Source organism: Pinus tabuliformis, chromosome X (assembly GCF_031772625.1).
Source record: "Pinus tabuliformis cultivar Carrire ecotype Pingquan chromosome X, CPIR1, whole genome shotgun sequence".
Taxonomy (NCBI): Eukaryota; Viridiplantae; Streptophyta; class Pinopsida; order Pinales; family Pinaceae; genus Pinus; species Pinus tabuliformis.
In genome coordinates this window covers 672,523,431-672,548,725 of record NC_142308.1, presented here as the reverse complement: position 1 = coordinate 672,548,725, position 25,295 = coordinate 672,523,431, and the positions used below count along the sequence as shown (strand labels likewise).

At 41.8% G+C, this 25,295-nt stretch overlaps 1 protein-coding gene across 1 annotated transcript in view; it reads left to right on the top strand.

The window, feature by feature from the left end:
• The window catches only part of LOC149141768 (histone deacetylase 5-like), a 415,110-nt gene that overhangs the window by 188,438 nt on the left and 201,377 nt on the right, over window positions 1-25,295 (top strand). Inside the window, exons 7-10 of the mRNA XM_089451330.1 lie at window positions 3,530-3,589; window positions 3,706-3,787; window positions 4,303-5,086; window positions 5,179-5,365. Of these exons, the coding sequence (XP_089307456.1) occupies window positions 3,530-3,589; window positions 3,706-3,787; window positions 4,303-5,086; window positions 5,179-5,365 (1,113 nt within the window). The remainder of the gene's footprint in view (window positions 1-3,529; window positions 3,590-3,705; window positions 3,788-4,302; window positions 5,087-5,178; window positions 5,366-25,295) is intronic.

The window sequence follows — 25,295 nt, the reverse complement described above, 5'->3', positions numbered from 1 at the left end:
CATCATCATCAGAGTCAGACAGGGGGCCCCATGGCTCCTCCTCCTCATCATCATCTCCAACTGCAACTGTAGAAGTGGTACCACTAGCAAGCTGTGCAACTGCAGCAGATGCAAGCTGAGATAGAGTAGATATGCGGCTGCGCTTCTGTCGTGGCTGAGCAGAGGAAGCACCTACAACTGGAGTCCTTGCTGGCTGTGAGACTGAGGCTGGTGGATTGGGATCTGCATTCAACTGAACAGACTGAAGTTGAACAACATGTTCAAGTTCAACTGATGTCTCGAAATTTAAATCTAAATGAAGATCCTCATCAGGATCAAACTCTGCTGGACGACTCTCCACTACCCAATCTGATGTTGGATCAATGTCTTCCAACACAATGGGATCTGAATCAGGTCTTTTGTTCAGCAAATGGTTTTGTCTGAGCCGAAGGTTGTATTGGACATAAACTAGATCATTTAACCGTTTTTGATCCAAACGGTTTCTCTTCTTTGTGTTAATCCTCTCAAAGACAGACCAATTGCTCTCACACCCAGACGCATTGCAAGTTTGACTCAAAATACGAATTGCAAACCTTTGCAATTCAGGACAATGGCCACCAAAGGCCTCCCACCATTGTGCTGCAAAAAACATAGGAGTGTAATGAGTTAGCTCAACAAAATTATAAATTATATCTAACTTTCAAATTATAAACGATTTAACAAACTTTAAAAAAAAAGTAAAACTATTAAGAATTTGAAAATTGAAATTTTTGTTTACTTGGCTCATCTGCTTCTCTTGCAATCTTTGCTAGGTTCTTCCCAAAGGTACCTGATGCATTGCTGAAGGTTGTGACCTGTCGGTGTATCTCCAGCTGATCAGACTCCAATGGGATCATGCGATCAATGCAATCAATCAGTCCATCTCTGACCTCCCCCCTCAAAGCTCTTGACTCCTTGGCTTTATAATGATACCGTGGGTTCAAAAAATACCCAGCTGCATGTATAGGGCGATGGAGTTGATTGTTCTGTCTTTCATCAATGATTGCCCAAAATGGCCCATACTTTTCCACTCTATCCTTGTATACCGTCTTTATTTGCTCCTTTGCTTGATCCATAGCCTCATAAATGAAGCCCATAGCCAACATTTCCCCATCCACCAACCGCAACACCTTAACTAGTGGCTCAGCAAGCTTCACAATCTCTGCCGCCTTTCTCCAAAAAGTTTCTTCATAGACTTTCCTTTTCAATTCTTTGCCTTCCGGTTTGTTAGACCAATTGCTTTGATTCCATTCATCACTGGAAAACATCTTTTGCAAGTTTCTATGTTGGGAAAGCATAGATTGCAATGTCAAAAAATGTATAGCAAATCTAGTGACGACAGGCCTAATAATATCCTTGCCCCCAGTGTGTTTCCTCATGAGGCTCAAAATGTATGATTGTAGATAAATTTTGTTATGCTTTTGGCATGATCTATAGTGTTTTTGACCCAATCTAATTTTCCAATATCCTCAAGCATGAGGTCTATGCAATGTGCAACGCATGGGGTCCAAAAGATGGTCTTGTGTTTTTCTTCTAACAGTTTACCGGCAAGAACATAGTTAGAGGCATTATCTGTGATGATTTGAACAATATTAGCCACCCCCACCTCCTCAACAACCTGATCCAATAGCTGAAAAAACAAGTGGCCATCTTTTACCTTATCAGATGCATCAACTGATTTTAAAAACATGGTTCCTTGTGGGCAGAAGACAAGAAAGTTTATGATGGTAGGTTTCTTTGATCAGTCCATCCATCTGACATGATGGTACACCCTGTTCTTGCCCATGAGTCCTTGAACTCTTGCAAATACTCATTAATGGATTGAATTTCTTTCTGCAAATGAAACCCCCTTAGCTCATGCATAGTAGGGCCTTTGAAGCCTTTTCCAGCAGCATTAAAGGGGATATCAGCATCATACCACCATCTAGCTATGTACTCACAAGCAGTCTCCCTCAATTCTTTCTTCCAATGGTCATCTAAAGTGGGCTGCATTTGAGTTTTACTAACTTCAGGACCATTTGCATCTGATGGAGAGGAGGGAGTGAAATAACTTTTGATAGTCACATCACCCTTTTTCATTCTACCCTTTCCCTTATCTTGAACAGAACCAAAAGAGGGAGGAACATATCGGAAAGGGTTGGATGTATCAGTTTGAGGGATAGAGGAAGAACCCTCAAAATCATAATGGGGGTTGGCAGCCATCATTTTTTGTATCTCCCTCTTCCTCCCAATTTCAGCCTGTATGTCTCTTTGCCTAGCCTTATCTTCTTTAAATTTCTTAAAGTTGGCCAACAAATGCTTCCTAATCTCCCCAATTTCTGAGGAGGTACATGGGGTAATTTGGCCTCTAATCCCTGCCAAGTGTTGTTTCAGCCTATTAATGCCCCCAGGACCTTCCTTAATTTTCCTATGGCAAAATTTGCATTGCATTTGACTATCAACCATTTCAACATATGCCCAAGCAAGATCTCTTGCTCTAGGTGCCATTTTTTGACTAGGAAATGAAAGCAAACAATCTGAAATGAAAAAAAAAAACATTGATTCAATGTTCATTTATTTGACAAAAAACACTCTCTAAGCTTTCTAGATATGCACCTAAAATTTACTAAGCAAAAACAGATTTATAGAGGTGAAAAAAATACCTCCAGGCACAAACTGCCTCTTCAAGATTGCTCCAAGAATCAACTCCTCAATGCTGCTCCAAATGGCTGCCCAAGAAGCTCCTCACTCCAGCTATAATGCTCCTCCAATACTCCTCACTGCTGTTCCAAAAACAAGCTCAAGAACTGCTCACTAACTCTCAAAGAAGACTCTCACTCAAATGCATAAGATTGCTGTGAGAGAATGAGAGCACTTGAGTGTGTTAAATAGGGTTTGGGAGGGGGAAATGGACCCCAAATGACATTTAGCAAATTCATATAACACCTTGGAGTCCAAACCAATTAGAAATCACCTTAAAAATCCATTAAAAATTTTAAATCGCTGTTTAACGTGTTCTGGGCCGGCTTTTTGTGACTCGGCCGAGTCATAACAGAAATGGTCGAGTTGGCTGAGTCAGCCATGACTCGGCCAAACGGCCAAACGTACCGTTCAAAGGCCGAGTCATGGCTGAGGGTATCGGCTCGGATCAACTCGACCGTTTCGGTATCGAAACGACTGTTTTTTAAAACAATGGACTACATATAGAGGTAGAAAGAATTTTTAGAGGGGGGAACCGGGAAAAACCAAAATATGAGAAAGAGGAGGAAATTGCTACACAGAGTTCATGAGGAACAATTGAGCGTTACTTGTTCTGAGGTTTCGGGGCACGGGGGAACGATCTGCTTCAGCTGAGAGGCTTATTGGACTGAGTAAGCGAGGTTTTGCTCAGTTTGGCTGGGTGGTTTCGGTCTTTTGGTAACGGGAGCAAAAGCTGAAGCAAGTCTGAAGTCTATTTGTTCACAGGAAATCAAGTAGGTACTTCTCATCAAATCATTTAATTTGATATATGAAATTTATTGTTAAATTTCAGAGCAGGTTCATGAAAATTTCATATGCTGTTCAGAGTAAATTTTGTGTAATTTTAGAACAGGTTCATATTGATTTGAAAAAAAATCATTTACAGTCTTTAGAATAACTCTTTAAAATTATTCTTAGTCTTAACAATAGTTGTAGCTGTTTAATTTATTTACGGTCATTACAATTAAGGACTTACAAGTCCATCTGTTTGTCTACCTTGATATCATGATTGTCGTGGACATAGTTGTGGTTGATGTGCCTGATGCTTGGGGTATGCTGTTGTCTAGGAAATGTGCCTCTGATTTAGGAGGAAGCATACAAATGAACTTGTCATATGCTATGATTCCTTCCCTTAATGGTCAAAGATATCTTAAGTTAAACAAAGAGCCTGAAACGAGATTCCATGTGGAAGATCCTAAAAGTCCCCACAATGAAATCATAGGTGAACAACCTAGCATAGGGAATCATGCTATCTTGTCTATTTCTATTATTCCCTTGGAGGCCAAGGTTGAAGAAAAAGTGGGTAATTTAAAAGATAAGATTTGGTATTTATACTTTGATGGCGCAACATCTAGGCATGGTAAAGGTGCGGGGGTTGTCTTAAAATCTCCCCATGGTCATATTTTCAAATTAGCCTACGGTTAGAATTTGAAGTGACCAACAATGTGGCTGAATATGAAGCCTTGTTGTTGGGTATTGAATTGGCAAAAGTTTTAAAAGTTAAATTGCTAAGTATCAAGGGTGATTCAAATTTAGTTATCATGCAAATTAAAAATAAATTTACAGGTAAAAATCAGAGATTAAAAATTTATAGGAATGTTGTGTGGGGTACCATGGAGTATTTTGATCCCATTAACGTTGAAGCTATCCTAAGGGAGCAAAATAGTTTGGCCGATGAGTTAGTTGTTGCTGCTTCCACCATGCAATTATCTGATAATTTAATCGAAGATAAAATTAAGATGGAAATTGTTTTTAGACCTTTTGTACCAGAGAATTATGAGCATTGGCAAGTCTTTGATGATGAAAGACAAATTATTCGCTTCTTAGATAGTTTGGATGAGTTACAAAGTTTTCAAGTAAATTATAAGGAGGATAGACCTGATATCGATGAAGATATTTTAAATCCTACTCCTCAGAATGTTGTTTCTCTTGAGCAACACTTTGATTGGCATGATGATGTTAAGAAAAAAGAGGAAAATAAAATTGATTCTGGAGAGTTTGTTGAAGTAAACATTGGTACATCTAAAGATCCTAGAATTATTAAAATTGGTAAAGGTACTAATGATGATGAAAGAAAGAAATTAATAATTTTACTTCACGAGTATAGGGATGTTTTAACTTTTTCTTATGATGAATTAAAAGGCTATAGGGAAGATGTTATGGAACATACTATTCCCTTAAAATATGAAAATGCTAAGTCATTTCATCAGAAACTTAGACAAATAAATCCTAAATTGGCCCCCGTAGCCCAAAAGGAACTCACAAAGATAATGGAGACGATATTGAAAAGAGAGACGGGATCCGGGATGATGTCATTGTTAGATGGTTTTCTGGGTATAATCAAGTCTGGGTAAAAAAGGAGGATTGACATAAAACGACTTTCACCACACCATGGGGAACATTTGAATACATAAGAATGCCTTTCGGTTTAACAAATGCTAGGGCTACTTTCCAAAGGGCTATGGACTATGCTTTTAAGGGTTTAATTGGAAAATTCATTGAAATATATCAAGATGACCTTACTGTTTTTTCTAAGAATTGTATTGATCATATAAGTCATCTTAGGCAAGTTTTTGACAAATGTAGGGAGTTTGGCATTTCTTTAAATCCTGCTAAATCTATCTTTGGGGTAACTGAAGGGAAGTTACTTGGTCACATAATTTCAAAGGATGGGATCAAGATTGATCCTGAAAGGGTTGAGGCAATTCAAAAGATTCCTCTGCCCCATAATCTAAAATCCCTCTAGTCCTTCTTAGGAAAAATAAATTTCCTTAGAAGATTTATTCCAAATTACGCAGAATTAGCAAAGCCTATTCAAAGTCTTTTGAAAAAAGACGCAAATTTTCTGTGGAAAGAAGACAGTAGAAAGGCTTTTCAAGAAATAAAGAATGTTATAGCCAAAGCTCTTGTTTTAATTAGTCTTGATTATTCCAAGGATTTCATGATTTTCTCTTTTGCTTCTGAGGATACCATTGTTGGTTGTCTTACTTCAGAAAAATAAAGATGGGCAAGAACAACATATTAGTTTCATGAGTAGAGCACTCCAAAATTCTAAGTTCAATTACTCTACCATGGAAAAGCAAGCTTATGCCTTAGTTAAATCTCTTAAGCATTTCAGGACATATGTGGGATATTCCAAAGTCATAGCTTACGTCCCTGTTAAAATTGGAAACTAGGGCCAAACTCCATGTGGGTCATCTTATTTATGCCGGCTGATATTTTTCCTTGATTCCTCTCGTCGAGAGGTGTAGGATTGATCTAACGATCATCCGATTCCGACAAATATTTATGGAGATATGAATTTATTTATATTTACTTGACAAATTGTCAAGGATGCCCAACAGCTAAATGTGTGGCACGCGTGCCCAGCATATCATATAAGTGAGGTTGAGTCATTATTCACTCATCTCATCTCAACTCATCTTCTCTCTCCTCATCTCATTGCGCCAGCGAAGGAGCAGATTATCTCACACGTGCAAGAAGGACGCATTTTCTGTTTAGGGCAGCGTTGACTGATTTTAGGGTGGCGTTGACTTTTTGGGCAGCGTTGCCTCTTCTAGGGCTGCATTGACCAAGTGCTGGGCTGTTTTGTGAAGCGTTGACTAAGGGCTGACCTGCGCATGATGTTTGGGTGTTGCGTTGACCGACGTTGACCAAAGTGTTGACCAACGTTGATTGGTTAGGGCTGACCGTAGACTGCTGATATTTGACTGCTGTTTTGACCATTGACCAAGGGCTATTTTGGGCTGCCGAAGTTTGCTGTTGAAGACTGAGTTCTTCAGGGTTGACTAGAGGTCAATCCTGGGTTGTTTGACTAAGTTTGACTTAGCTGATTTAAGGTTTGCTGCTGCTGTCATAAAATTACAGATTTATGAATTTGTACTATTTCTCTTTGCTGAACTATTTAAGATTAAAGAAGAATTGATCAAAGGATTTCCCCGCATTGGGGTTTGTATCTGGCTAGCCGCCACGTCTTGTGTCTCTTGTCTTGGCTTGTTTTCTGTCGATCTATTAATGTTCTATCAGCATTTTACTTTATGTTTATGTGATTGCTAAACAGTGGCTAATAAGAAGAAATCAAAGTAAACTGCACTAAGCATAGAATATACCATAAATTAACATGGTATCGGAGCCGAGGTGAAGACAAAGCCCAAGCAAGAGCAAGAGGAAGAGCAATCACTGAAGGTTGTTGAAGCAAAGACTTCATGGGGTCCTCATCACACTTTCTCGCTGAAGACAAGCTCCGTGAGAAGTCTGACTATCACGGATGGAAGATGTCTCTCGATCTGACATTAGAAGAGCAGAAAGTGTTGGACCATGTGAGAGGCAGAATCGTTGAGCCTCCATCAAATGCATTTGCCTATCGACAAACGCCTGGTGGCCTATGTTTCCGAGCTGATCACCTCCAAGGAAATCTATAATAGACTGGCAAATCAAGTTTTGTTCCTTAGAAATAAGCTGAAGGAAATTAAGAAGGGCAAGGATGAGAGTATGCAAGCATACTTCTTAGGGATCACCGAGATCAAGAATGATCTCCTATCAATTGGGGAAGTCGTTCCTAACAGGGAAATGACCATCACAACTCTTGGAGGGCTCCCATCTGAATGGTATATATTCAAAACCACTCTTCTCAACAATAATGTAATCTCAGGATTTGAGGAACTGATGGCGAGATGCATTCAAGAAGAAACTAGGATGGAAGAGCAGGAAATGCCTGCACTTAGAGGCAATCCCGCTGCATTCTCCTCTCATGCTAAAAGGAGAAATAATTCTGGGGCAAAATCTAAAGGAAAGGCCAGACCGAAGGGTGGAAGAAATGGAAAATGTTAGAATTACAACAAAATGGGCCACTATGCAAGGGAGTGCCCTGATAAAAAGGACACACATCAAGACGATGATCAAAATCACTCCCGAGGCAATCAAAGGAATGGCAGGTTCAATGGCAAAGGAAAGAGGAATGCTGAAAATCAAGGAAGTGGTCAACCCTCCAATAAGGCAAGAAACCCCAGGTATGAATCTAATGTTGTTAATAATAAGCAAGATGAATATTATCTACCAGCGGCCCTCTCTACTACTGCTCCCCTGGACTCGCTGGGAAATTGGCTTATTGATAGTGGTGCCTCAATGCACTTCACTGGTTACAAAGAAACTCTCTCTAATCTGATAGAGAAGGAGACCAACCTGGAAATTGTTCTTGGGGACAACTCAAAATATCCTGTGAAATCATAGGGAATGACACTCTTCAATTGAATCAGGGTAATACAATTCATTTGCAATAAGTCCTATATGTACCTGATCTCAAAAATAACTTGGTGTCCATTTTGGCAATGGAAGACAAAGGTTACAAGGTGGCCTTCATCGATGGCAAGGTACGTGTATGGAAAAAGAATTTTAAAGATGCTTTCACTCTTGGGTTTCGAGTTGATTCATTATATCAGGTCGGAGGAAGTCCACTGGGTGTCATGTCTTGTGACACATCTCTTCAGTCCGAACTATGGCATTGGAGGTTTGCTCACCTTCATTATAAAGCTCTACCTGATGTGAGACAAATGGTGACAGGGATGCCCGAGTTTAAAATAGAGCAAGAAGGTGTATGTCCAGGATGTGCCGAAGGAAAGATCAAAAGGGGGCCATTCCCCTCAAGCCATAACAAGACCTCTGATATATTGCAGTTGGTTCACTCAGACATATTTGGTATGATTCATGTGAACTCTTTGGGAGGATATCTATATTACCTCACTTTTACAGATGATTATTCTCACAAGACTTGGATATACTTCTTGAAAAAGAAGGATGAAGTGTTCTCCTGGTTTCGTCACTTCAAAGCCTTGATCGAGAATCAAACCGAAAAGAAGATCAAGATCTTAGGGACTGATAATGGTACTGAGTATGAATCTAATGAGTTCCATGACTTTTGCAAAGAGGCTGGCATTAAGAGGAAGACTACAACACCATATACTTCTGAGCAGAATGGTGTGGTGGAAAGGAAGAATCGTATAATTGTGGAAGCTGTCCGTGCTATGCTCCCTGATCAAAGGCTTCCGAAGTTTCTATGTGCCGAAGCTGCGAATACTGTTGTATATGTGCAAAAATGATGCCTTCATCAAGCATTGGGTTCCAAGACTCCCGAAGAAATGTTCACTGGTAAGAAACTTGACGTATCTCATTTTAGAATTTTTGGAAGTCGTGTATATTTCCATGTGCCAAAAGAGAAAAGGAATGAATTTGGTGCATCTGGAAAGAAAGGAATCTTCGTGGGCTATAGCGAAAATACTAAGGGATATAGAATCTATGTGGTTGGTCAAAGGGATGTTGAGATTAGCCATGATGTCACCTTTGACGAAGATATGGCTCTTAGCAAAGTTGACAATCTTCCTATATTGAGGAAATCTGGAGAAGCTGTCACCAGGAAACCAAAGGAAAAGGAAGATGAGACGATGCTCGATGTAGAAGAACCTATGGATCCTATTGATCCCCCTCCGCAAGAGCCTTCCTCTTCCAGGAAGAGGCCTTCATGGCTTAGGGGGACACTCGATGATGCCGAAGGACACATTGCACCCAGAGGGACTTTTTGTGAAAGTAAGAAGCCGGCCAGGTATCAGGGATACTTGACCATCATGAGCACGATCATTCAAAATGAGCCTTCATCATTCGCAGAAGTTGTCAAGCATCAAGTATGGAATAATGCTATGACTGAGGAATATGAGTCCATGAAGAACAATGTCTGGGATGTGGTACCCAGACCCCAGAACAAAGCAGATGTCACTTCGAAATGGCTTTACAAGATAAAGCATGGAGCTGATGGAAGTGATGAAAAGTATAAGGCTTGTTTTGTTGCTCATGGCTTCTCTCAGAAGGAAGGCATAGACTATGATGAGATATTTGCACCTATTGTCCGATACACCAACATCCGCTCGATCATAGCCCTTGCTGCTTTGAAAGGATGGAACCTACATCAGATGGATGTCAAGACTGCATTCTTGCATGGTTCGATCAAAGAGGAAGTCTATGTGGAACAACCCAAAGGATTTGAGATTCATCATCGAGAATCTCATGTGTGCAGGTTGAAGAAAGCCCTCTATGGGCTGAAGCAAGCACCCCGAGCGTGGTATGAGAGGATCGATAGCTACTTGATGAAGCTGGGATTCACTAGGAGTGAAGCCGACCGTAACCTTTACTTTAAGGTTGAAGATGACAAACCTCTCATTCTGGTGCTGTACATTGATGACCTCTTTCTAATAGGTGCAGATCTTCTCATTCACAAATGTAAGAGGGAGTTGGCTTCTGAGTTTGAGAAGAAGGACCTAGGACTGATGCACTATTTCCTAGGACTGGAAGTCTAGCAGAAGCCAGGGGAGATTTTCCTATCTCAAGGAAAATATGTGGTGAAGATATTGGAGAGATTCGGTATGGTGGACTGCAAGCCCGTGACTACCTCGATGGAGCTTGACTTCAAGAAGTTAAGCGGTAGTGCTACCGGACCTGTTTTACAAAATGCTACTGAGTATCGTCAACTCATTGGAGCATTGATGTTATTGGTGAACTCCCGTCCGGATATATGTTTTGCAGTCAACACATTGAGTCAACATATGGTTGAGCCTCACCACACACATTGGATTAGTGCCAAGAATATGTTGAGATACCTTCGTGGCACAATCGCTCATGGGTTGAGATACACTACCGGAAATGTGAGATTACATGGATATACCGACGCTGATTGGGCAGGCAGTGTGGTGGACCGAAAGAGCACTTCTAGGCGCTGTTTCTCTTTCTGATCTGCCTCGATATCCTGGATGAGTAGGAAGCAGAAGTCGGTGGCTTTGAGCACCGCTCAGGCAGAGTACATCGCTGCGAGTATGGCCTCTTGTGAGACGGTCTAGTTGCGGAAGCTCTTCAGTGAGCTGTTTGGATTTACATTGGATACTATCGTACTCCCTATGCTAGGATGATCTCCATTGATCTGAGATCAATGAGAGTGGTATGACACACTCTGAGACTGACTTTGGGTCAATGGAGGATGGTATGATACATCCTCGATCATTTCTTCTTCTTCATAGTTCAACAGAACAGAGCCAAGCGGTGCAGGGCAGTGCATTTGATGGAAGAGATAGTACCGACGGTCAGATAGAGTAGCAAATGGAGTTCTCCCTAGTTGAGAGGGAGTGTTAAAATTGGCAACTAGGGCCAAACTCCATGTGGGTCATCTTATTTATGGCAACGAATATTTTTCCTTGATTCCTCTCGTTGAGAGGTGTAGGATTGATCTAACGATCATCCGATTCCGACAAGTATTTATGGAGTTATGAATTTATTTGTATTTACTTGACAAATTGTCAAGGTCGGCCAACAGCGAAATTTGTGACACACATGCCCAGCATATCATATAAGTACAAGTGAGGTTAAGTCATTATTCAGTCGTCTCATCTCAACTCATCTTCTCTTTCCTCATCTCATTGGGCCAGTGAAGGAGCAGATTCTCTCACATGTGCAAGAAGAAGGATGCATTTTCTGTTTAGGGCAGCGTTGACTGATTTTAGGGCAGCATTGAATTTTTGGGCAGCGTTGACTGTTCTAGGGTTGTGTTGACCAAGTGCTAGGCTGTTTTGTGAAGCGTTGACCAAGCGTTGACCAAGGGTTGACCTGCACATGTTGTTTGGGTGCTGCGTTGACCAAAGCATTGACCAACGTTGACTGGTTAGGGCTGACCGTAGACTGTTGATCTTTGACTGTTGTTTTGACCGTTGACCAAGGGCTGTTCTGGGCTGCCGAAGTTTGCTGTTGAAGACCGAGTTCTTCAGGTTGACTAGAGGTCATTCCGGGTCTGTTTGAATAAGTTTGACTTTTTTGATTTAGGGTTTGCTGCTGCTGTCATAAAATTACAGATTTCTGAATTTGTACTATCTCTCTCTACTGAACTATTGAAGATTAAAGAAGAATTGATTAAAGGGTTTCCCCGCATTGGGGTTTGTCCCTGGCTAGCTGCCACATCTTGTGTCTCTTGTCTTGGCTTGTTTTCTGTCAATCTATTAATGTTCTATCGACATTTTACTTTATGTTTATGTGATTGCTAAACAATGGCTAATAAGAAGAAATCGAAGTAAATTGCACTAAGCATAGAACATACCATAAATTAACAGTCCCACATTCTGTTGTCAAAGATATATTAACTCAAACTGATTGCTTAGGGACTCGTGCTAGGTGGGTAATGAAAATTCAAGAATATGATTTGGAAATTAAACCCACCAAGTTGGTCAAGGGTCAAGGTTTAGCTGAGATGTTAACTGAAAATAACGAAAAATCTCTTGGTTTGATTTGTCTTAACGATTCATCTTCACCTGAGCTGCAAAGGTTAGGAGAGCATGAATGGTACAAGGATATTATATATTACCTATTGAATCTTACATGTCCTAGCCATTTAGTTGCTCATAAAAGAAGGGCTCTTAGATTAAAGGCTTCTAAGTATTGCCTCATGAAGGATGGCCTAGGGTGGCGAAATCCAGAGGGCATTATACTTAGATGTGTTGATGAAATTGAGTCTAAAAAGTTGATTTCCGAGTTTCACTCTGGATTTTGTGGAGGGCATTATGCTGCTAGAACTACCGCCCACAAAATCCTTAGAGTTGGATATTACTGGCCTTCAATTTTTACTGATGTGCACAAATTTGTTAGAAGTTGCCAGTCTTGTCAACTATTCATTGGGAAGCAGAAGCTACCTGCCTTGCCCCTTAAACCTGTGGTTGTTGAGGCTGCTCCTTTTCAGCATTGGGGTCTGGATTTCATAGGGAAATTCCATGAAAATTCTAGCAATGGCTACTCATGGATTTTGACCGCTACTGATTATTTTACAAAATGGGTAGAAGCCATTCCAGCTAAGAATGCCACTAAAAAGGTTATTATGGACTTTCTTGAAAATCAAATAATTACTAGATTTGGTGTCCCTGCCAAGATCACCACTGACAATGCTAAAGCTTTCAGTTCTATGGAACTTTCATCATTCTGTTTTAAGTACGGCATTGTGTTATCTCATTCATCTAACTATTATTCTCAGGGTAATGGTCTGGCTAAATGAAGTAATAAAAATCTTATAACCATTATCAAGAAAATAGTGGGAGATAACAAGCGATCTTGGGACAGTAAAATCAAGTATGCTGTGTGGGTAGATAGGATAACAAAAAAGAAAGTTACTGGTAAAAGTCCCTTTGAATTATTCTATGGCCTGGATGCAACTTTGCTAGTGCACATTAAATTGCCAGCTTACCAACTCCTTCAACACTTTACTAACGATAATATTGCTGTGCAAAATAGAATTGATCAGTTTGTAGAGTTGGATGAAATTCGTAGGAAGGCTTTTGATAATATGTATAAGAATCAATCTAACATCAAGAAAAGCTTTGACAAAAAATCTCATCCTAGATCTTTGCAAGTTGGAGATATGTCTTCTTGTGGGATCGAAAGAATGAAAAACCAAGAAAGCATAACAAATTTGATAGTTTGTGGCTGGGACCATACATAATTTGGGGCATTGCTGGACCCAATTCATTCCATTTGAGCACGGTGGAAGGCGAACCACTGAATTTACCCGTGAATGGCCAAATGCTCAAATTGTACTTTAGAGAGGACATCTGATGCCACTGGGCGTCCTTTGTATTGTATTCCTAAGCCTACACCCTTTCATGTCAACATTTCATTTTGTAGTTATGTCAGATTTGTGTTTTTCATGTTATTAGGTTAGTTAATAAATGAAGAGCTTATATCTTTCCTTGGATGGATGCTACTTACGTTATATTGTGTGTTGCGTGGATGCAGATTTTGGATTCTCACATTCCTCCGGTGCAACAACGTGTCCCCAAGTAGAGCCCGATGTTGACCACTACGTGTCAATGACCCATAGCAGTACACCCCCTTTTTCACAAAAGGGATAACACTTGATTGATGTGTCTGTGTCGTCCAATTATCATCATCAACTTGACTTCCAAGAAGTTATGTAAACCCTTTCTGCATGTGTATAATCTAAATAATCTCAGCAACCCCGTGTCATGTATGTAACAACCTAGGTAAACTTATCTTTCTAGTGATGATCTCCATTCTAGGAGGTTTTTTGTTTCACTGATCCATTCTCGGATGGTCGACAGAGTTTTCCCCTCCAGTCTTACCCCAAAGCTGGAATGGATTTTGTCACTAGGATCTTAGGCAAGTCCTAGTGCTTTAGATCGAATCTATGTAAAAGTGATTTGGGAGTAATCCTAACTATTTGGCTAGGTTATTTTATTACAAATTGCTTGGTCTGTTGGATTATATTTGTGTCATAGAAGTGGGTAATCTGTGAGGGTCTACTACAAATGGGTTTCCCCCTTATGATGTAAAAATATGAAAATCATGATGTAAAGTGTTTTGAGGGTTCGAAAAATAGTTTATCCCCTCATAGGTTAATTAATTAAATTTTCTAGCAAAAACTTAAGTAAAATCCTAAGACAGAAATTTAACTAATTCTAGGTCCTAGTTAAATTTAAATTCTCCAAAGGCAAAATTCGTCGCGCCTAAAAAATCAAATTTTAAAAGGTTCCGGGACTAAGTTAAATTAATTATTTTGTTAAATTTTAAACCTTTGATCTCTGGGGTTTAAGTCAAAGTCAAATATTTAAATATTTTGATGAATGAGATTAAAAGAAATTTTAATCTTTATCAACGGTCGAGATTACTTTCACGAGGATCACTCGAACTCGCCGTTGGAGGATTTATCCTTAAATAGGAAGTCATTTGTCAGTTGATCTATTCGATCTTTGAATTGTGTGCTTAGCAAGCTCTTGTGTAATCTTTTTTTGGATAATAAAAAAAGACTTTGGAGTTAAATTGTAATGGTGTTACTCTTCATGGGAATACTGTAAGATGTGTCGTTTTCATGCATAAATTTTTTTGAAGCCATTGATGATAGCTTCTGAAGAGTGATTTGAGTACATGTATCTTGCTCAGTTGCTGGGGTTTGAATAATAATTTAAATTTTGAACGTAATAGTAGGTATCTCTATTTGTTTGAATTTTATTATTATTTTCTCACTCTACTTTGATCGCTGGATTGAGTTTTGTAGGGAAATTTTGATTGTAGATCCTCTGGCGTTGGTGGAAGTTTTCAGTTGGACTAGCCAACTCCCGATCTGTGTTTCTTGAAAAGCCCAACTAAATTAGCTCTGGGCTTATCATAAGATTTTGTTGGTGATACACGAAGGGTTTCGAGTTAGCACATCCTTTAAAATTTAAAAATTTAAATTTTTGTGTGGCATAATGATAGATCTGGTTAATTAGAGCTTTCCGTTTGTAATTATTGTAAATTATCTAATTGGGTTTTTGGGTTTTTTTCCGATTTTATCATTGTATATATCGTTTGGGTGTTTTCTTGTTGCCGTGCAGCTGCAGATCTGAGGAGAAAGATAATATAGAGTTCGGATCTAGGCCCTAGAGGGTAAGATCTAGATCTCTGGGTTTCATTTGCGTATTTCTCCAAGGTTTTTACGACACTTTTTCATTAAAAAAAAGAAAAAAAAGGGCTTTCTGAAGAAGGGTTTGAACTGTCATTTTTGTGGCTCCACATTTCAAATCACCACATCCTCCCTTAGCCACAACTAAACCACGCCATTCCCTTGCTGCTTCATGAATCTGCCAGATCACAGCCCTTTTTGTTTTCTTTCCTGCGCTGTTGCCCTCTGCTTGCTGTCATTTCCTGTTGTTCCTCATCCTCGAATCCCTTGCCTTCAACTTGCAAACCCTTCCCACTGCTGCAAGTCCCTTCTTCTCTGCGCTGCCATTGCTGCCATCCTTTTCCTTTGTGTCCATTCCTAATCCGCGGCTTCTGTCCTTGCAGCCTGAGCTCCCTTTTCCGCGTGCCTTCCTCATCGCTGCCTCGCAGTCCCACCTCTCTCTGTTGCGTCTTCCCTCAAGCTCCTCGCCGCTTCTTGCAGCTACTTGGTTGCTCCCTGCAATCCCTCGCTACCCAAAGCCCTTGCCAACTCCTCTCCTTTCCTTTCCAACGCATCCCTCGAGCTCCCTCATCGTTGCTCCCTCGACCTTGCATCCCTTAGCTCTTGCCGCCGTCGAAGTCTGCCTATATACACATTCGATTTCCTCTTTTTTTTAATTGTTTTGTCTTTTGGATATGCGTTAGGGTTAACAATTTCGATTTTATTTTATTTTTTGGTTGCTTTTCACGGTTTTTTTTTTTTTTTTGATTTTAATTTTTTTTTGTTATAATTTTTCTCATGTGACTTTGGTTTATATTTTTTCATTTTCATTATTTTGATTTTGTTTTAAAAAATTAAAAATTAAAAATTAAAAAATTAAAAAAAAACATTAAAAATTCAAAAATTTTTAAAATTTGTTCGGTGACTTTAGAATTGCTAAGGAATTAAATCAAAAGAGGAATTTGAGCTTTTACATTTAAGAAATTTTTATTTTTATGTGGTCTACGAGAAATAAAAATTTAAATTTGATTAAGGTTTTTTGATTTGATTTTTAGTCTCTTAATTTTTTTTTGCCGCGTTAAATTTGTTTCATAAGCTTAGCATTTACCTAAGGGATAATCAATATGTTTCAAATTTAAAGTTCCTTGTGTCTTTGGTGTTAAGTGTAAAATTTTATTTTTTTTGTGGTAGTGATTTCTCTATTGTCAAGTGCGATTAATGTTTTAAAAATCATATTGACTATAGGAGAAAGATAAATTCCTCTAGATCTGGGATTTAATTGCTAAAAACTCTTGCATGATAAAGTTCTGGGTGTTGACATTTAATTGTTCATGATCGTCAGTTTCGCTAAATTATAAATTGCTCTGGGTAACTTGTTTTTATTTAGTCTTTGGTTAATTGAACATAAGGCACTGGTCTAAAATCATTTTTATCTTGTGGTTGTGTCTTATTTTATTAGATCTCTCCATCTTAGTTAACCAGGACTCGTTTACATTCGTCAAGTTGTCCATCTTTAAGTCTCCTAGAGCCTGTTTTTGACAGGCTATTCTCATTCATTCACCTTAGGGACTAGCCCCCTTGACTTGTTTAGGAGAGAGTCTAAACAGAGTGAGTAAGGATTAGAGTGACATGCCTTACTTTGAGCATTGTCGCTTAGCCTAAACACTTTGTGTGACAACATGCCCAACCATAGACTTTCCCCCACCAATTTCCCTCCAATGAGTGCATGCTTCCTATGGGTTCGTATTTCTCCATGAGTGGCCCCCACTTACCACCAACAATTCGATTTTCTCCCCTTCTCCTAATGTTTGGGCCTCTTCTTAACTCCAAAATTCAAGTGGGACCCCCAAACCCACTTTTCCTAAGTGCAAGTACGAAATAAGACAAAATTGATATTTCCCCTTAGCAATATTCGTAAGTGGGAATATCACAGTCCTCCCTGCCAAAACGTTGCTTGTCCTCGAGCAACTGCAATGAAGGATGCTGAAGTTTCTACTGTCCCTCCCAAGTGGCATCCACATCTGGCGGGTTCCTCCATCTGATAAAAAATTCTTTGATAACCTTGTTCTGTAAGTGCCTCTCATGGGTGTCCAGAATAGTCTCCTACTCCAGAACCAAGTGCTCCTCATCATCCATGGGTGGTAGCTCCGTCGTTGCGGTCGCTTGCTGACCCGGTGCCTTTCTCAGGCAAGACACACGAAAAATGTTATGAACTCGACTACCTGGGGGTAGCTCTAGCTCGTATGCTACCTCCCCAACTCTCAAGGTGACTCTGTATGACCCATAGAGGTCCCCTTCTGTTTGTGTGTTGACTCCCTGTACAACTGAAGTTTCAAGAATACCAAATCCCCAATCTCAAACCGCCTCTCTACTCAGCCTCTGTCTGCATAGAGCTTCAGCTGGTTCTGCGCAGTCTGCTTGTTATCTTTGAGAGTCCGTAAGATATCTTGGCTCTCATGTATCCAATCCTTGGCCCTAGGGTCCTTGTTGTCTCCAAACATCACGTCTACAAAATATAATGCATCATATCCATACAAAGCTCTGAATGGGGAAATACCTATGGACATGTAATACATTGTGTTGTAACAGTACTCTCCCAAATGCAAACACTGTATCCATGCATGCTGATGGCCCGTCACATAGTTGCGTAGTTAACCCTCCAACCATTTGTTGACTATTTCTGTCTGCCCTTTAGTCTGGGGGTGATAACTGGTACTCGGAGTGAGCTCTGTGCCCACTAGTCGAAACAACTCCTGCCAAAATCCCCCCATGAACCTGCTGTCCTGATCGCTGACAATGGTCTTCGGGAGACCATGAAGTCGAAATACCTCCCTGAAAAACAGTTCGGCCACCTGTGAGGTCGAAGACCGGGCTGAGATGGCGAAAAAGTGGGCAAACTTCGTCAATCGTCCACTGCCACGTATATGCAGACTTTGCCCTGAACTGTGAACAACTTGGTAATAAAATCCATCAACACTCGCCCATTTCCCTCAGGGATAGGAAGAGGCTGTAGCAACCTAGCAGGGCGTGTCTGCTCACCCTTGTTCCTTTGGCATGTGTTACACTCTCGGACATGACTCAGGACATCATCCTTAAGGCCCTTCCATGCAAAACGCTCCCTGATGGCCTTGTAAGTCTTGGTAAACCCCTATTGCCTTGCTAATGGTGAGTCATGGGTAGCCTGCATGATCTTCTCCCTTAACTGGGAGCTGGGTACTAAATAAATCTGGCCTCGAAAGTAAATCACCTCGTTCATCACCCTGTACCGGTCATCTACCACTGCACTATCAAGGACCTCACATGCAAATCAGTCCTTGGAATACTCCACTAGTAACCGTGCCCTCCAATCTAGTACAATGCTCATCAGTGAAATGGTAGTTGGCCTCCTGGACAATGCATCAACTACTACGTTATGCTTTCCTTTGACATACTCAATGTCAAATTCATGTGCTTGGAGCTTGCTCACCCACTTCTCTTGCCTCTCCTGCAATTGTTTCCAGTTCCACTCCAAGAAGAATCTGAGATTGTTGTGATCTGTCTTGACCTGGGACCTATTTCCCACCAGTACTCGCTAGCGCATGCATGATGGCTAGCATCTCTTATCATAAATGGAGTACAACCTCTCATGGGACAGTAGCTTCTGGCTCTTGAAAGCTATCGGGTGTCTCCCCTGCATCAAAACTGCTCCTACACCCCCCCTAATGCATCACACTCAAGTACAAAGGGTTGTGTGAAATCTGGGAGCACCAACACCGGGTAGCTGCTCATGACCTGTTTGAGGCGCTCAAAAGCCTCCTGTGCCCCATCTGTCCACTTAAACATTCCCTTCTTCGTCAAATCGGTGAGGGGAGCTGCCAACTGAGAGAAGCCCTTCATGAACTTCCTGTACTAGGTGCAGATACCCACAAAACCCCTCAACTCCGTCACATTCTGAGTTTCTGGCCAATCCTGGATGGCCTTGATCTTCTCCTCATGGACTCTCACATCGTCCTCCCCAATAATGTGCCCTAGATAGAGCATCTTCGTCAAACCGAACTCACACTTGGACAACTTAGCGTAAAATTGCTGCTAGTCCAAAATACACAGTACTGTCTCCAATTGCTGCAAGTGTTCCTCATAAGTCCGGCTATAGATCAAAATATCATCGAAGAACACTAACACAAATTTTTGCAATTGCCCACAAAACACGTGGTTCATGCAAGATTGGAAGGTGGCAGGTGCCTTGGTTAGCCCGAAAGGCATAACCAAGAACTTGAAGTGCCCATAGTGGCACTTGAAAGCTGTCTTAGGGATGTCCTGATCCCTCACCCTGATCTGGTGGTACCCTGAACGCAAGTCAATCTTGGAGAAGAACTTAGCCCCCCCACAGTTCATGCATCAACTCATCTATGCATGGGATAGGGTAACAGTTCTTCAGGGTCTTCTTGTTGAGGGCCCGGTAGTCGATGCACATGCGTAAGGTCCCATCCTTCTTCTTCACCAGGACAACTGATGAAGCAAAAGGGCTGGAGCTAGGCCTAATGTGCCCAAGTGCCAACAACTCGTGAATGGCCCTCTCAATCTCATCCCTGTATGCCTTGGGATGTCTATACGGGGTAGTAATCACGACCTGTACCCTTGGCTCCAACTCAGTAGTATGCTCAAAACCTTGGTTAGGTGGTTGCTTGGGCGGTATGTCTACAAACACCACTGGGTACTTGTCCATAATAGCTTGTATGTCTGGGTGTGTTGGATTGGGCAGACCCCCATCCCCAGAAATCCTCAACTCCACGACCCACTCAATGTCGCCATACCTCAAATCAGCCTCCATACTGCGGGCCAAAACAGTCTGTGGAGGGTAAGAGTGCATACCTCACAACAAAACCAATTTTCCATTCAGCCCTATGAATTCCATCTCGAGCTGCCTCCAATCGATAGTGACTCGACCAAGTGAATAGAGTCACTGGACACCCATCACCACATAGGTGTCCAACACATCCACCACAAAAAAGTGGTTTGTCACTGAATAGTTCCCAATGGTCACTATCAAGGCGGGAGCATAGCATGTGCATTGCATGGTTCTATCTTTCGACATAAGAATTGAAAATCTCTCAAACTCCTCAGTTGTGATGCCCCTCCTTTGAACCATCTATGCATCAATGAAATTGTGGGTAGCCCCACTTTCCACCAAAACTGAGACACACTGCCCCTGCACGGTGCCCCTGATCCTCAAGGTCAAAAACTTGGGTACCCCAGGTACAGATGCAAGGACCCCTCTTGCTGGTGCGAAGGGAGCTCCCTGTGGTGGTGGTGGTGGTGGTCCCCTTTCCACACGTGCTAAGCTGTCATCTCCACCCCCTTCCAGCTCTACATCGTCCTTCAGGTCATTGTCAGAAAATACCTCAATGTAAAGTGTCTTGCCTACTGTGCATCTATGGCCTGGTGCCCATGGTTCTCGATAGGTGAAACACAACTTCCTTCTCCGAAGGTCTCTCCGGGTCTCCTCATCTAGCTGTCCACGCTCCTGGTTGGCTCTTGGTGGTGGAGTCCTAGTGTCTCTTCCCCTTCGTTGGAAAACCTGTCTAGGTGGTAACGGTGCTCTAGCCTTGGGTATAGCATCCTGCAGATCTCGGGCACTCCCCACTGCGTCCTGCAAGGTAGTGGGCTCGTTGGACTTCACCAATCCCTTCAATGGCTCTGCTAACCCCTCTACAAACATGAGGACCCTCCTGGCCTCTGATAGATTAGGCACCATCACTGACAACCTCAAAAACTATAAGATGTAGGTCTCAACTGTTGATTTTTAGTAGCATCGAATGTGCTTTAGCCATGAAAATTGGTGGAGAGGTTAAGGCACATGAGATCTTCAAGACCCATAAATCGTTTAGGGAAATTCCACCTGGATGGAGAGATATTAAAATAATTAATAATTTCAATGGGTTCCTAAGTCTAATCTTAGGAAAATTAAAATATTAATCTGTATTAATATAATATGGGTGAGAAATTTCTAAATGATGAGGATCAAGCCAAATTTAATCTTAGCCATTGATTACGGACTTAATCTCGGCCGTTGAAGACTCAACAGGAAAAGTATAAGAGGAGGCTTGAGGGTCAGTTGGAGATACACCAAGTTGATCAAAAATTCGATTTTCTGGGGCAGGGTTTGCTGAGAAATCGAGTTAGTGATTTGTTGCAGCGAGGGACAGTTCGTCAAAAGGCCGAGAATACATATCAAAGAGGCAGAGAAAGTGCTAGAGAGACAATGCAGAGCCTTGGAAGGCTAATGCAAAGGCAGTCAGTACTGACGCAGAGGCTGAGGAGGGCAACACAGGTGATGTAGAGGGCCAAGAGGCTGACGCAGAGGTTGACAAGAAGCAATAGAGGCTGTGCAAAGGCTATTAGAGCTGACGCTGGGTTGTAGAGGAAGCGCTGAGGAATTTTCGTGGGGCAGACTGGGAGTTGAGAGGCAGTTGCAAAGCAGAAGAGGGTGATGCAGTCCCTGGAGGGTGACATAGTTCCAGAGAGAAGGTTGGAGCAGCTTTCGCTGTCTAGCTAAGGAACTATTGAAGTTGTTGTGGGATCAATCATCTAGTTGCTGATCAGCCGAAATATTTGTCTCGAAGGAGAGGTACTTCTACCAAGGAAATTCTCTAAAGGGTGAGCCATTTCTGGCACCCTAGTTGTATTCTGAAACTGCATAATAATAAAACCCTCATATCTGCTGCATTGGTTTTCCCGCATTGGGTTTTTTCGGGGACGATTGTCCAAAAATAACGGTGTCCCTTGTGTGATTGCCTTAGTTATTTCAGTCGCTGATCTGTATGTGTGTTAAGGCTGCATTTGTGTTTATTTCGGTATTTATATTTATAAATAACTAGTTAATGGAAAGAACAAGTAGGAGATAATAAACCAGATAATGCGGTAGGGATTTCTGATGTGTCAGAGTTAGAAATTTCAACATGGTATCAGAGCATTGTAGATCACAGGAGGATTGAAGGCACCAATAGAAATTTGAAATTTGCAGCTGTTTAGAGAGACAACATTGTTCCAAAGCAGAAGCAGCTAGAGAAGAAGTGACGCAAAGCCTGCGTCAACATTTCAAGCCAGGAGGAGGGTCAGCACAGAGGCAGAGAGGGGCAGATCAGACCTACGCAGTGCCCAGTCATCTTTCTTAGCCAGGAAGGATTGATGCTGTGGCTAGGAGGAGCAGATTCAGCCTTTGCCGGGATTGCGCAGAGCCTAAAAGGCTTAATTTCTTCAATTGTCGGGGCTTGGGGAGCTGTGGGCAGATTGTGATTTGAGGAGCTGGTAGGACGTTGTTTTTGTCGATACAAAATAGTGTCTTAAGGAGACGGAACCAAGGTAGAGGGAATCACTACCTCGACGGATTTCTAGCCAAGGAATCCATATCTGAGTTGCAGCGGTAAAGGAGGATTGGAGGGGAGTGATTCGACATTTGGTAGGAGGATTTCCGTGAAGGAAATCAGGACTCAGAGGGTGTCTAGAGGAGCTTGTTCCTTAGAAGGTTTCTTGCGCGAAAAAAATCTAGATCCAAGTTTTGCTGGGGCAGCAACGAAAGAGGGAGAAGAGAACCAGTTCGACATTCATTTTGGCAGAGATGGAAGCCACATCTCTAGGAGGGAGGTGGGGTGATCTGGAGTTGTAGTCAAGTGGACTACATGAAAGGGGTAGGAATCAGGATCTTTGAGGTGCCCAAACTCTTAAGTCACATCCCAGCTATGGGAGCCCTTAACGATAGTAGCATGATGACAGGTGTTGGGTGGAGCAGCTAGGCAAGACTAGAGTGCAGAAGTCTTTAGCAGCGCAACAAAGGTTGCAGCAGTGCGAGAGGCACATAGGTGTTTGCAGCAGCGCAGTGGCAACAGAGGGAGCATGGGTTAGCAACAGATGCAACTTCAGCATCATGAGGCTTCCAGATTGACTAGGATGTCAATATTTGGGGGAAGTCAGTTACGTACTTCTCTGTAACTGAGTTGCAGTGGCAGTGCTAGGAGCAGCATGGGCAGCATGTTGAGAGGGAGCTGCAGTACAGATGTAGCAGTGGCAGTGGTAGTGTCATGGGCAGCAGTACAGGAAGCAACAGTGCAGAGGATGTGAGGCAATAGGCCAAGCATTAGCACAAGTACTGATGCAGAAGATCAATGTGATGTTTCTATAGTGAAGCATTGCTAGAGAGGCAACTTTAGCATTATGAGGCTTCCAGACTGACTGGGATGTCAGTATTTGGGGGAAGTCAGTTACCTACTTTTCGGTAACTGAGTTGCAGTACAACAATTAGCAGTGGCAGTGCTAGGGGTAGCATGGGCAGCATGTTGAGAGGGAGCTGCAATACGGATGTAGTAGTGGCAGTGGCAATGTCATGGGCAGCGGTACAGGCAACAAAAATGCAGAGGATGTGAGGCAACATGCCAAGCATCAACACAGGTACTGATGCGGAAGATCAATGTGATGTTTCTATAGTGAAGCTTTGCTAGAGCACATTCCTCGCTAAGAGGGAGTGTTGATTTTTGGTAGCATCGGATGTGCTCTAGCCATGAAAATTGGTGGAGAGGCTAAGGCACATGAGATCTTCAAGACATAAAAATCGTTTGGGGAATTCCACCTGGATGGAGAGATATTAAAATATTTAATATTTTTAATGGGTTCCTAAGTCTAAACTTAGGAAAATTAAAATATTAATGTGTATTAATATAATATGGGTGAGAAAGCTCTAAATGACAAGGATCAAGCCAAATCTAATCTTAGCCGTTGATTAGGGATTTAATCTCAGCCGTTGAAGACTCAACAACAAAAGTATAAGAGGAGGCTTGAGGGTCAGTTGGAGATACACCAGGTTGATTAAGAATTCGATTTTCTGGGGCAGGTTTGCTGAGAAATCGAGTTAGTGATATGTTGCAGCGAGGGGCAGTTCGGCAGAAGGCCGAGAATACATTTTAGAGATCCAGAGAAAGTGCTGGAGAGACATCGCAGAGCCTTGGAAGGCTGACGCAGAGGCAGATAGGACTGACGCAGAGGTTGAGGAGGCCAGCGCAGGTGACGCAGATGGCCAAGAGGCTGACACAAGCAACAGAGGCTAGCAGAGATGACGCTGGGATGTAGAGGCAGCGCTGAGGAATTTTCGTGGGGCAGACTAGGAGCTGAGAGGCAGACATAGAGTAGAAGAGGGTGACGCAGTCCTTGCAGGGTGACACAGTTCCAGAGAGAAGCTTGGAGCAGCTTTCGCTGTCCAGCTAAGGAACTGTCGAAGTTGCTGTGGGATCAATCATTCGGTTGCTGATTAGCCGAAATATCTGTCTCCAAGGAGAGGTACTTCTGCCAAGGAAATTCTCTGAAGGGTGAGCCATTTCTGCACCTAGTTATATAAAAAACTACATAATAATAAAACCCTCATATTTGCTGCACTAGTTTTCTCGCATTGGGTTTTCCAAGGATGATTGTCCAAAAATAACGGTGTCCCTTGTGTGATTGTCTCAGCGATTTCAGTTGCTGATCTGTATATGTGTTAAGGTTGCATTTGTGTTTATTTCGGTATTTATATTTATAAATAACTTGTTAATGGAAAAAACAAGTAGGAGATAATAAACCAGATAATGCAGTAGGGATTTTTGGTGTGTTAGAGTTAGAAATTTCAACATCAACATTTCTCGTCTGTTTGAGCCTTGTTAGCTCCCCAAAATGCTCCTCTGCGTCTCTCCTCTCGAAACGCTCCAACACCCTCCTAGTGAAGTCCTTGTAGGCTGTCACTTCAGCATGCCCCATTGTGGTTAGCCCATGGAACCAATAGTCATGGGCTTCCCCTTCTAAATGCAATGTGGCAATTTTGATTGCCTCTCCTTTCGTCATCCGATTGAGGTGGAAGTAGACATCCAACTTCTCAATCCATGCTTTCGCTGAGCTCTTGGACGAACCATCGAGAATGTAAGATTGATTTGGATACATCTTGTAGCCAAACTATTTTCCTAGAAAACTTGTGAGCTCTTTGGTTGGGTACCTAGGCATTTTGATAGTTGGAAATATGGCCATAGAATGGCTAGTTGTTCAATCTTGACAGTTAGGTTGATGTCAGGCCTTAGAGTACAACAGGTTCTTAGTCAATCTGTGTGGTATA